The sequence below is a fragment of the Haemaphysalis longicornis genome, unplaced genomic scaffold, assembly GCF_048455015.1.
Source record: "Haemaphysalis longicornis isolate Haplotype H1 unplaced genomic scaffold, Haemaphysalis longicornis Haplotype H1 scaffold_7, whole genome shotgun sequence".
Lineage (NCBI taxonomy): Eukaryota > Metazoa > Arthropoda > Arachnida > Ixodida > Ixodidae > Haemaphysalis > Haemaphysalis longicornis.
The window spans coordinates 164,785,472-164,797,944 of NW_027526422.1; the positions used below are offsets into that span (position 1 = coordinate 164,785,472).

Consider the following 12,473-nt stretch of genomic DNA (forward strand, 5'->3'; position numbering starts at 1 on the left):
GCTCACGCAAAAAAATGTAGTTGATCGCTCTTTGATAAAAACCGGTAAATCACGAAAGCTAGATGTGCCTTCACAGAATCAGTTGAATGTTTAGTCTGCGTCGATATAAACTTGTACATCGCTATTTACATTTCGGCGGTATGGAACCGTCAGACTTATCAACATTGGACACTTCATTGCACGCACCGGAGCACTGCGGAAACCCGAATGAAACCACACGCGCTTGAAAACCATGCGAACTAAACCAAACGGGTTGCTATCGAATTGTTTGGTGAACTCATTGTCCACTGCAGCAAAAGAGCATGATTTGTGGGGCTGTCTTGTGGGTGTGCTTAGCGAGCAAAACTCAGGTGGCACGTCGATTTCGCGACCACTGAGCCCTGCTCCGTGGGGTGTACAGCAGACGGTTGCGTTGGGACGAGCTGAGCTGCCGCCATCTGTCGGCGCCCATTAGAATTGTTATTGACTACTTAGCTTCACTTCTCGTAGATGGCAGCACCATCGAAATACAGGGGGTTATAGGTAAGATATATGGCGAGTTCACACTGCTAAGTGCGCTTCCGTTCGTAGCGGAGTCGGTAGAGCGACTGGCACCTCCCGTTGCGTCGACGGAGCACCAGGCTCAAATCCTGGCGCAGCGGCATTTGTCTGGGAATGATATTTCCGTGACAGGTACGACGTCAGTCAGATCTTGGTGCATACTATAACGTGAAGAGAGAACGACATCCGCGTCTTAGTGCATGGGATCTCAACGAACACTGATTTATTCTCTTCTTTTCCTCGCTCGCTCGCCTCGCGCGTCTCCCCGCGTCCACCTCCTCTTCCTCTTCCTCTGCTGCCCGAGAGGTGTGCTGGTTCCCGCCAGAGAGATTCAACATATTCCCGCCCCCCCCGCTGGGTGCATCGGCTTCCAAGAGGTAAAGCCGCTTGACGGCACCCCGGATTTCCTAACCGCCTGGAAGCCGCAGTCGGAAATACCTGCTTGTTCCGTCTCTTCCCGGCAATGCCTCGATGATGCGCCCGACTTTTCACATAAAAGCGTTGTACTGCACGATGACAACGTCGCCAACTTGCAGCCGGGAGGGAAAAGCTGGTAGAGCATCATGAGGAGAGCGAAGAAGCAGCAAGTACTCTTTTCTCCATCGCTTCCATAGCTGGCTGACGAATTGACCTCGTTGGTTGAGTCGTCGTCTGAGGTCGTTGGCCGTGATGCTGTGCATGAGATGATCAGTTGTCGACGGCAGACATACAAAACGTTTCCCGACGAGGAAATGCGATGGAGATGTAGCGCCAGGGACGGAAGCGGCGTCCAGGAGGCGGGGGCGACTGCAGTGGCCGCTGCAGCCGCTGCGAGTCCGCAGTAACGTACCCGTCGCCGTCGTCACGGGGCCCAGATACACGGCGTCGTAGCGCGCGCCACGTGTAAAAGCGGGGTTGAATGCGGCGCCGGTCGGCCGCGTAGGGGCTTCCTTGCACGGGCTCGCCGTCAGGCCCGGTAACGTTGGCCGCTTTGCGGCCCTTCTCGCCGACGACGACGTCGAACTCCACCGTTTCTCCCTCGCCGACGCTGCGCATGATCTTCTGCGGGTTGTTGCGCGTGATGGCAGTATGGTGCACAAAGATGTCCTCGTGGGTGTCATTGCGGTTGATGAAGCCGTAGCCATTCTTGACGTTGAACCACTTCAAGGTGCCCAGCACGCGCTCGGCCAGCACGGGCTTCTTCTTGCCGGGATCGCCCATCACGGGGGTCTTGGCGCTGACGTTGGAATCGGGTCGCCTGCGCCGAGCTCTTTTAGAGTATGTTCCCTGGATGACCCAACCAAAAACTGTGTCCACGGCACACATGCTGTCCGTTAAACGTTCGATACGTCCTGTGACCAGCTTCCAGTAATTGTCAGAGCCCACTAAGATGCTAATAGTGGGCCTCTGATTCTTGCAATCTTGAGGCTCGTCCGCGATGACCAAGTTTCGGCTACGGAGTATGGAAACTAGAGCAGGTTCCATAGGTGAACTTCTTACAGTGCATACCTCCGGAACCTCCAGAGCATCGAGGGCTACTTCTTTCGACTCGAAACGACCAGTCAGCGTGACGTTCAATTTCCGGCAGCTGTACCGACGCGAACGCTGAGAGTCGCCGAACGCGAATACCGTAACGTCCTCAACGCCGGTGGATGGAAGCTCTAGCTTGTTCGCCAAGTCGCTGCGCACAAACGTTGACTGGCTGCCGGTGTCAAAAAGAAGGCGGACCAGGACACGGTCAGCAGTGCCACATGCCCATACCGTAGCCGTTTGTAGTAAGACAGACGGCGTGAAATTACCACTAGCAGAATCAGTTGTGACCGGCTCTTCTTGAGGAGTCGCCGTTTGCCGATTCATGCTCCCAAAAGGTGCTGGTGGTGCGGGGACCCCTGAGTTAGGCCGCGTCCACACGTCGCAGAGAACCGACAAGTGGCGTCGCGCACAATGGCGACACCAAAGCCACGTGGGAAGGCAGCAGCTGCATGCCCAGTGCCCTGGCTTGCCGAATCGGAAGCAACAACGCTTCCTTCCAATTCTTCGTCGCTTCTCTTCTCCCGACAGCTTAGCTTGGCAATCCTCGGTTTCGTGATTTGGCGCCTCGCAGAGTGGACATGCTCGCGGCTCTGATGACGATGAGCCGGTAGCCAAAGCCAGGGCGGATGGAAGCTCAGGAAAGACGTTAGCGCACGCTTGCCGCTCCACCGATGCCGCGTTGAAGTGGCTCTTTTCTGCGTCACCTTGCTTTCCTTCCTGCTCTCCACCTGAATATGCAGGAACCGCAGTACTCGTTTGACCTCGTCGCCTGGTAGCCTTGTGGGAGTGGAGTCATCGGCTGCAGCCTCCTTCATGCGTTGCCTGTATAGCACTGCCAGATCCTCAGGCAGTCAGCGCATGAGGACGCGATGGAGGATTACTGCGTACTCCGGTGCAGGAACGCCCAGGCTCTCGAGGCAACTTGTCCTAAACAGGGTCTGTTCATATAGGTCACGAAGCCGCGAGACCTGCGCCGAGCTTTCGATGGGGGCAATGATGAGAAGGCTAGCAATCTGGTCATCCACGAGAACATCCGATCGGCCAAAACAATCTGTCAGCACCTTGATCGCGACCTCGTAATTGCTTTCGGTAAGGCGTATCCACTTAACTGGCCTCTTGGCGTCCCCGCTCAGGTACGTCTTCAAATACTGAAATTTTTCTATATTAGGCAGTTCCGGAAGGGTGTGAATAGTCGCCTGGAAGTGCTCCCAAAAACCTTGCCACTCACGAAGCACGCCGGAGAAGACGGGAATCTGAAGCTTCGGCAAGGCAACCCTCTGAGTAGAAGAGCGGAAGCTGCCGTGAGCCGCGGATTCCTGGTCGAATTCGCCGTTAATGCCAGCAGAAGTGCCACGTGATCGGGCGCTCGGTGGGAACACTCCTGGCTGGCCGACGTCTGTAGGTGTGACACTCTTGGTCTTCAGCATGAACCGAAGCTTGGTGATCGCGTGGCGAATTTTGTTGTGGTACTATAACGCACCTACTATCTTGTCTTCGTACTCCTGATCGTCAAGAAGTTCATCAATCTTCGCGCCCAGCTCGCTCAAGACGGCATCCTTTTCCTCGAGGTCTTCGATGGCTGCTTGTAAGTCCGAGGCGTCCGAATCGGTATCTTGTAGGAGCTCGTTGGCCGAAGCCAAAACACGTGTAGCGTCACCGCGAAAAACACCCCGACGACGGCGCAACTTCTTCATGTTCAGCGCAGACAGATGTCGGCCTTCTCCCGGGTTCTCGGCGCCAGAAATCATATAACGTGAAGAGAGAACGACATCCGCGTCTTAGTGCATGGGATCTCAACGAACACTGCTTTATTCTCTTCTTTTCCTCGCTCGCTCGCCTCGCGTGTCTCCCCGCGTCCACTTCCTCCTCCTCTTCCCCTGCTGCCCGAGAGGTGTGCCGGTTCCCTCCAGGGATATTCAGCATATACCGGCATAAAACACTTTCGTGTTAAAATATGGCCAATTCACTGTGAATATATGCAGTCGAAAATAGGACCCTGGTTGTCGCTGCGCCATATTCCTGATTTTGACTAGTTCTGGCATATAGCTGTCTCGGCCCTATTCTCGACGTATCGAATTCACAGTGAGCTGTGAATTTGCCGAAATTGTTTTCCTATTCACTTTCAATTTTGGTCACATGCATGTGGTTGACAAAGCGGTCGTGTGTCGTGTCGTCCTTTTGACGTTTCATGACGTTTATTTGCGCAACTTCAAAAGTTTGCCTTCTTTCTCTTTATTGAAAGTGAAGTTTTTTTGACCGGCAGTGAAAAACTAGACGAAATACACATGGCATGACAATGTAGGCCAGTCTTTGCTTTTCAACAACGATGCGGCTTGTATGTCACTACCTCTATATGATTGGTTGAGATGGTGTGACGTAATTTCAATAGTTGGCGGGAACGACTACGCGACGCATCCGCAACTTCAGCTGCGTAAAACGACGTGATGGTATGTAAGAGCTTGAAAATAGCGGCTGCTGTTGCTGTGAAATAGGACAAACATTCTTACCGACCTTTGGCGTCGTGAAATCTTATTGAAATTGCATCAGGTGCAGTTCCGCATGGCGCGCAATGTAAAACTGTCTTCTAGCAAAAGAAATAGCAGTTTTGTCTATTTCCAATTCAGCGATAACGACGTATCAGAACAACGTCCCGTATTTTGTTTTTTTTTTATTTGTCAATAAGAGAGCATATTGTAACGATGGTTACAATAAAAAAGCCAAACTGGGTTTATTAGACAAGGCGAACTTGTGCCCACAAGAAACGAGCTCTGGCTAGCCTCAACCGTTCCGCGGTCTTCTTCCTCTTTCCCTTCGTTCGGCGCGCACTCCTCGTCCTCTTCCTTGCTTTCGAGCACCGCCTAACGGACAAACGGGAAGGTACACCACTATGTACCTGGCGGGAAGTTCACACTACCACGGGAGATGCTGCATTGCTCCCCCCTCCGGGGTGGCATCGACCCGATGCCACTAGAACGCGTACGCGAAGGGGCAACGAAAAGAAAGGAATACGCAAAACAAAATAACAATCAGACGAAACACAAGGCAGCAAGAGGGCAGCGGTAACCGGGGAAAAAAAAGTAGAAGCACAGTAGGTCAAACGGGGGTGTCCAATGGCCGCTCGTAATATGGCTTTAGGCGCACCACGTGCACAACTTCAGAGCTCGGTCGACGTCGAGAAGAAACGTTGGAGTTGCTCTCAGGTAACACCTCGTAGTTCAGATCGGAGATACGTCGGATAACCTTGTAGGGACCGAAGTAGCGGCGAAGCAGCTTCTCCGACAGTCCACGGCGGCGGATAGGCGTCCATACCCAAACAAGGTCGCCGGGACGATAGTCCACATTCCGTCGTCTCAGGTTATATTGCCGGGCGTCGATTTCTTGTCGCCTGCGGATGCGAAATCTTGCAAGCTGACGAGCTTCTTCAGCGGTTTGCGTGAATTCGTCAACATCAGAGCCGGCTACCACGTCGTTATCCACAGGGAGTATTGCGTGGAGGGTTGTCGTCACTGGGCGGCCAAAAACAAGCTCAAATGGTGTGAACCGGGTGGTTTCCTGCATGGCTGTATTATAAGCGAAAGTGGCATAAGGGAGAATTTCATCCCATGTCTTGTGGTTGAGGTCGATGTACATAGACAACATGTCAGCCAAGGTTCTATTAAGTCTTTCCGTGAGGCCGTTTGTTTGGGGGTGGTAAGCAGTAGTCTTGCGGTGAGTACTGTGCGTCAAGCGCAGTACTTCACGCATTAAGTCAGATGTGAAAGCCGTCCCCCGGTCAGTCAGTACTACAGCGGGCGCTCCATGTCTGAGGACAAGTTTGTGAAGAAAGAACTTCGCTACCTCGGCAGCGGTTCCCCGAGGAAGAGCGTGCGTCTCTGCATATCGGGTTAAGTAATCCGTTGCCACAATGATCCACTCGTTCCCTGAGGCTGACTTGGGGAAGGGGCCCAGTAGATCCATGCCGATTTGCTTAAACGGTGCGTCAGGAGGGTCTAGTGGGTGAAGTAGCCCTGCAGGTTTTACGGGTGGCGTCTTCCGGCGCTGGCAGTCCCGACAGGTCTTCACGTACTGTTGCACCGAGGCTAAGAGGTTTGGCCAGTAATACTTCTTATGTATTCTTGCGAATGTGCGAGTGACCCCTAGATGCCCAGCTGCAGGCTCGTCATGGCATGCTTGTAAAATGTCCGTGCGTAATTCTGCCAGTACGACAAGAAGAAATTTCTCTTTACTCTGATCGTAATTTCGCTTGTAAAGTACGTTGTCGCGCAGGCAGAACGAGTTGATGCCTCTAAGAAAAGCACGGGGAGGCCCAGCGTTTTTATCCCGCAGGTATTCAATGAGTGGTCTGAGCTCCACGTCGGCCAGTTGGCGGGTAGCCATATCTGCAGCTTGGATCATCCCGACAAAGGGGAAGTCCTCCTCCTCGGCTTCAGGGGAAACGGTGGAAATCGGTGCCCGGGACAAACAATCAGCATCACTCTGCTTGCTGCCCGACTTGTACACAACCGTAACGTCGTACTCTTGTAGCCTTAAACTCCATTGAGCAAGCCGTCCAGAAGAGTCCTTGAGGTTCGCGAGCCAGCAGAGGGCATGGTGGTCGCTGACCGCTCTGAATGGCCTACCATACAGGTATGGACGGAAATTGCTGATGGCCCAGATGACAGCAAGGCATTCTTTCTCTGTCGCTGAATAATTCCTTTCCGCTTTGGAAAGGGTGCGACTAGCGTAAGCTACAACCTTTTTCACCCCAGCTTGCCACTGTACAAGAATAGCGCCAATTCCCACATTGCTGGCATCCGTGCGGATTTCCGTGTCGGCGGCGTCATCGAAGTGGGCTAGAACTGGAGCACTTTGTAGGCGTCTACGCAATGTTTCGAAGGCCTGTTGTTGGTCGTTGCCCCAGGAGAACGGCACATCTTCTTTCATAAGTCGGGTCAGTGGCTCGGCGATATTTGAAAATCCCTCTACAAATCGTCTGTAATAGGCACAGAGGCCCAGAAAGCGTCGCAAAGCCTTCTTGTCGTTTGGGCGTGGAAATGACGCGACGGCAGTCGTTTTCTCGGGATCCGGACTAACCAAAGCAGCACTTACAATATGCCCAAGAAATTTGAGCTCTTCAAACCCCAGATGACACTTTTCTGGGTTGATGGTCAAATCTGCAGAGCGAATAGCCTCCAGGACACTTCTGAGCCGTGACAAGTGCTCGTCAAATGAACTGGAGAAAACGACCACGTCGTCCAGGTACATAAGACAGGTCTGACATTTCAGCCCAGCGAGGACAGTATCCATCATGCGCTGGAATGTAGCCGGCGCAGAGCATAGGCCGAAGGCTAGAACCTTGAATTCGTAGAGACCGTCTGGTGTCACGAATGCCGTCTTTTCGCGGTCGCGCTCGTCGACTTCGATCTGCCAATACCCCGATTTCAGATCTAGGGACGAGAAGAATTTGGCATCGCGCAACCGGTCCAACGTGTCGTCAATCCTTGGGAGCGGATAAACATCGCGTTTGGTCATACTGTTTAATCGGCGGCAGTCAACGCAGAAGCGAAGCGTGTTGTCTTTTTTCGCACAAGTACGACGGGAGAGGCCCATGCGCTCTTCCAAGGCTGGATGACATCATCGCTTAGCATTTCTTTGACTTGCTGTTTTATTGCTTCACGCTCCTTCGGAGACACTCTGTAAGGGTGCTGGCGAACAGGTCGGGCGGATTCGTCTGTTAGGATGCGGTGCTTCGTCACATGAGTCTGGCGGACTTTGGACGTCGTGGCGAAGCAGTCAGAAAATTCCTGCACGAGACTCACTAAAGCCTCCTTCTGTGTGGCGGAAAGGTTCTTGTTAACTTCGACAGGCGGAATGACGCCCTGCGTATGAGAATCTGCCGCTGTCGTGCCTAGTGTGGTCAGATGCGTTACGTTGGCGACCTCTTCGATGAATGCAATGGCGGTATCTTTCGCGAGATGTCGGCGCTCGTTGGAAAAATTTGTAAGCAAGACGGGCGTGCACCCATTTTCGAGCTTTACAAATCCTCTCGCGATGCAGATACCTTTGTCCAGAAGTAACCGCATGTTGCCTTCGGCTATCCCTTCGTAGTCCTAAAATGTATCGTTCATGACGTTGACGAATACACTTGTGCGAGCGGGAAGTGTGACGCCGTCTTCGTCGATGAGGCGCAGAGCCGTGTCGCGTCGGTGTTCAATGTTTTTTTCGATGGCTCGCTTCGTGGAAAATCTGATCGTCGATTTCTGCAGGTCAATAACTGCACCATTTGCTTGTAAAAAGTCCATCCCAAGGATTAAGTCTTTTGAGCATTCGGGTAGGACGACGAAGGTGCCGATGTATGTGAACCCTTTGATTTTAATTCGAGCAGTGCACATACCCACAGGACTAATCAGATGACCTCCGGCTGTGCGAATCTGGAGGCCAGTCCAAGGCGTCAGCACCTTCTTCAGTGTGGTGGCGAAAGGCTTACTTATGACGGAATGGTCCGCCCCAGTGTCCGCCAGCGCCGTCATCTCGCGCCCATCGATTTCCACCAAGACATCGCACGCTACATGTTGGGTGGCACAGCTCCCCGTCTCCGCCTGGTCGCATGCCTCTCGCCCTACTCGTCGTCGTCGCAGTGGAGGTTCTTCGTAAAAGTCGACGCCAGCGGCCTCACCTCCCGGGGCCGCTGAGTATAGTTTCCCCGGATTTCAAAGCTGCGCGATGGACGGTCAGAAGACCTGGGGGCGAAGCGTGGACTCGAGGATCGGCGTTGCATGGGCGATGGCGAACGGGACTCTGGGCGTCGTGGTGCGAAAACGTTTAGGCGGTCGGCGAGGTAGTATTCAATCTCTTGCGGGCGCTCACCATTCCTTGGACGCGGAGTATTTGGCGCAAATCCTCGCAAGCCGATACGGCGATAGGGGCATGCGCGGTAGACATGTCCTTCTTCTCCACAGTGGAAACAGAGTGGTCTGCGGTCAGGAGTGCGCCACAGATCACTTTTCCGAGGTTGTGTTTCCGGTTGATACGGCAGGCTTCTGCGAGGCCTGGGGTTGAGCGGTGGTGTCGGCGCAGGGGTGGCGACGGTCGGCGGCGAGCGGTGGTGGTATTGCTGAAGAGCAGCTGCGTATGAGAATTTTGGTTCCTCCAGCTGTGGCTCCTCTGTTGGCTCAGGGATACCCACCGCTTGCCGGACTTCTTCGCGTATCATTTCGGCGATAGACACCGTCGGTGCCGAAGACTGCTGCTGGCGGAATGCCTGGAGCTCCTCTCGCACGATTTTCCTCACCAGTTCCCGCAAATCGAGGCAGTTCTCCAACCCTGTCATGCAGCTTGCATTGGAGACCATGGCTTCGGTTTGGCAGTACCGCTTCGCTCTACGCTGAAGCGCGCCTTCAATTGTCGTTGCCTCACTGACGAATTCGGCAACCGTTCTTGGGGGATTGCGCATCAGCCCGGCGAAGATGTCCTGCTTGACGCCACGCATGAGGTGCCGTACCTTCTTCTCGTCCGTCATGGCGGGATCTGCGCGCCTACAAACACGGACCATATCCTCGGTGTACATGGTAACACTCTCGTTCTGGCACTGATTTCGTGCTTGAAGGGCAGCCTCGGCCTTTTCTTTGTGGTCGCTGCTCATGAAATTGGCTAGTAAGCGCTGACGAAACTCCTCCCACGACGAAAGTGTGGATTCATGGTTTTCAAACCACGTTCGCGCACCTTCCTCAAGATATACCTGTCGCCGCTTATGGTTATTGTCCCAGCCGTTGAACGTGGCGACCCGTTCGAAGTGGTCCAGCCAGTCTTCCACGTCTTCATAAGGCTCGCCGTAGAAGACTTTTGGTGTACGCGGCTGTTGCACCACGTACTGGAGAGGGGCGTCAGTCATGTTCGTGCTCACAGTGGCGGTGTTGCCTACAATCTTCTTGGTTGCCCGATCAGGTAGAAGGCCGCACTCCGCCGGCAGTCCGAGTAGGCGACGGCTGGTCCGCTGGTGTACGGGCGACACTTCGACGTGGACAGGCCTGGATGATTGGGGTATCATGTACCCCGCACCTCCACCACTTTTGTAACGATGGTTACAATAAAAAAGCCAAACTGGGTTTATTAGACAAGGCGAACTTGTGCCCACAAGAAACGAGCTCTGGCTAGCCTCAACCATTCCACGGTCTTCTTCCTCTTTCCCTTCGTTCGGCGCGCACTCCTCGTCCTCTTCCTTGCTTTCGAGCACCGCCTAACGGACAAACGGGAAGGTACACCACTATGTACCTGGCGGGAAGTTCACACTACCACGGGAGATGCTGCAATATAATCGTTTGCCGTAACAGTAACATGAGAGGGCAGTATGAACCTCTCCATTACAAAGAACCCAAGGATGACATTAGTCCACACTTCTCCTAGTAAGCCGGCGGGTCACATGACAGGATTTAAGAAGAAAATAACAAGGAAAACTGGCTGTTTTATTTATTACTGTGCTGATTGAGTTCGAGCTTGACGAACGCGTAATGGGCTGCATCGGTCTGCTTCCCCGCCATCAGGCGTAGCGTTTGGCTGTCCGTAAGGACATCCAAACGCTACGCCTACAACCGAGGGTCACGGCCGTCTTTTTCTGTGATCACGAAATATACTTGTGTCATACCAGCAGATGATAGCATGGCGGCTGTGACGGCAGGAAAGGTGATAACGTAAAAAAGCTTGCATTGAAGCAGAGAGCTCAACAATGTTACTAGAAGCGATTAAAAGAAATAAATATGTACGGTAAACAACATTGTGTGATGTTCTTTAGGGCAAAACACGTTTTTCCCTCGCTTTTTGATCAACATTACTTGATAGTCTTATGACGTTGACGGCACTTTTAACCCAAAGAAATGTGTTTGTTTCGCAAACCGAAGCCTCGGTCCTAATGTTATACTTTATAACAATTACCTCATCATTTATGGGCAATATTTTATAGCGCAGTTGTGATCTTCGTAAGCTAAGCGTCAAATTACATTGCATGTCGTCATAGTTATACGTGCATTACGTCACTGATTGATTACGTGTTGCTTACGTAAAAAATATGGCGAATTCAATGTAAATTTATGTATTCGAGAATAGCGCCCCTAGTCCCAGCTTCCGAGTCGCAGCGAAGACGTATTTCCGCAGACGCATCAAAAGCACGGCTGATAGTGGATGGCCAGCAGCCAAGGGGACATCAAAAAATGAGAATAATAACGTTATTATCCTAATAAGCGACCATAAGGTACATGGGGGTGTGTGATTACCCGCGCCGCTAATCGCGCCCGGGCACCGGTATCCAGAATTTGCACGCGAACCCTAGTCGTGTGACTGCGCGCAGCTTGTAATGTTTAATGACAGATGTCGCGTCCAAACGGAGGAAGCCGCTAGGGAGAGCGAACAAGGGTAGGGAAACTTACAGAGGCACAACGCGAGGAGGGCTGCAAAATAGAGAGCAAAGCGAAAGCTGGGCGTCCAACCCCGCGGGGACATAATAAGAACACGCAAATGTTTTTTTTCTGGGCCACCATCAGCGCCAGTGTGTACCGTAATACGTGATTTAAACCATAAATAGTTGCACTATTTTTCGCATTAGTGAGAGTGAGGAATGGTTTGGTGGATGGAAGTAGCTTTACGCCCTGTTATAAAAAAACAAGTGAAGCAGCACGTACCTACGAGGGCTGAGGTGACGAGGAAAGTGCTTTCGACCCACGACGCAGTTGCATGGTCGACGACGTAGTGGTCCATGTAAAGTACAAACAGATATCCTTTGCTCGAACTGATAATGGCGATCAAAAACATTACCGAAGCTGCAACAACTGGTATGAGCCAACAGCGGTCTTTAAGGTACGCTGGAGGATGGAAGTCTGAAGTCCTCTTCCCCTTGGATGGGGTGGGCATGGTTTGATCTCACTGGCGGTGACCACTTAAAGGTAGATATTAGCCTGGGTCCTGCTTCCAAACTTGCAAGATTAAGTGGTGATGCTGTTGCACAAGGGGGCCGTTGTATTGTTGGAATGCAAGAAGCAAGCAGAAACCATCAGCATAAATACAAGTTACGTTTCCGCTGACTTTAATTTCAGTTGCTCGTACGGTCAGTTTACCCAAATAAACTTGCTACGTGCTTAAATGCTTTCTGTAGAAGTGGGACTCAACATCACATGCCTTTCCGCGTATACAGCACAGTTTAGTTTGTTGAAGACGCCTGTTTTCACAAACCACGTTTACAAAAATATTAACAAACGACGAAAAACATTCGCCACCTGCTCCTGTAGCTGCACGCATTCCCTGGCTACGACAACAACAACGGGCTGTGTTTACAGCCAAACTGCAAAAGCACACGTTGCACGTTTGGGTGCCAGGAATATCCATCTGCGGAGGAGAAGGCGGAAAAATGGGGGAAGTCAAAATGGATTAAAAAATTCCTCCCGGGTCCTTTGTTT

General features: G+C 52.3%; 1 protein-coding gene and 1 pseudogene across 2 annotated transcripts in view; both read right to left on the reverse strand.

The window, feature by feature from the left end:
* LOC144145430 (monocarboxylate transporter 12-B-like) overlaps positions 1-12,208 on the reverse strand; it is a 41,457-nt gene extending 29,249 nt beyond the window's left edge. For both annotated transcript variants that reach the window (XM_077677046.1, XM_077677045.1), the window contains exon 1: positions 11,703-12,208. In XM_077677046.1, the coding sequence (XP_077533172.1) occupies positions 11,703-11,931 (229 nt within the window). In that variant the 5' untranslated portion in view covers positions 11,932-12,208. The remainder of the gene's footprint in view (positions 1-11,702) is intronic.
* On the reverse strand, positions 1,228-1,845 carry LOC144144815 (Y-box-binding protein 3 pseudogene; annotated as a pseudogene).
* Positions 12,209-12,473: the final 265 nt, after the last annotated feature.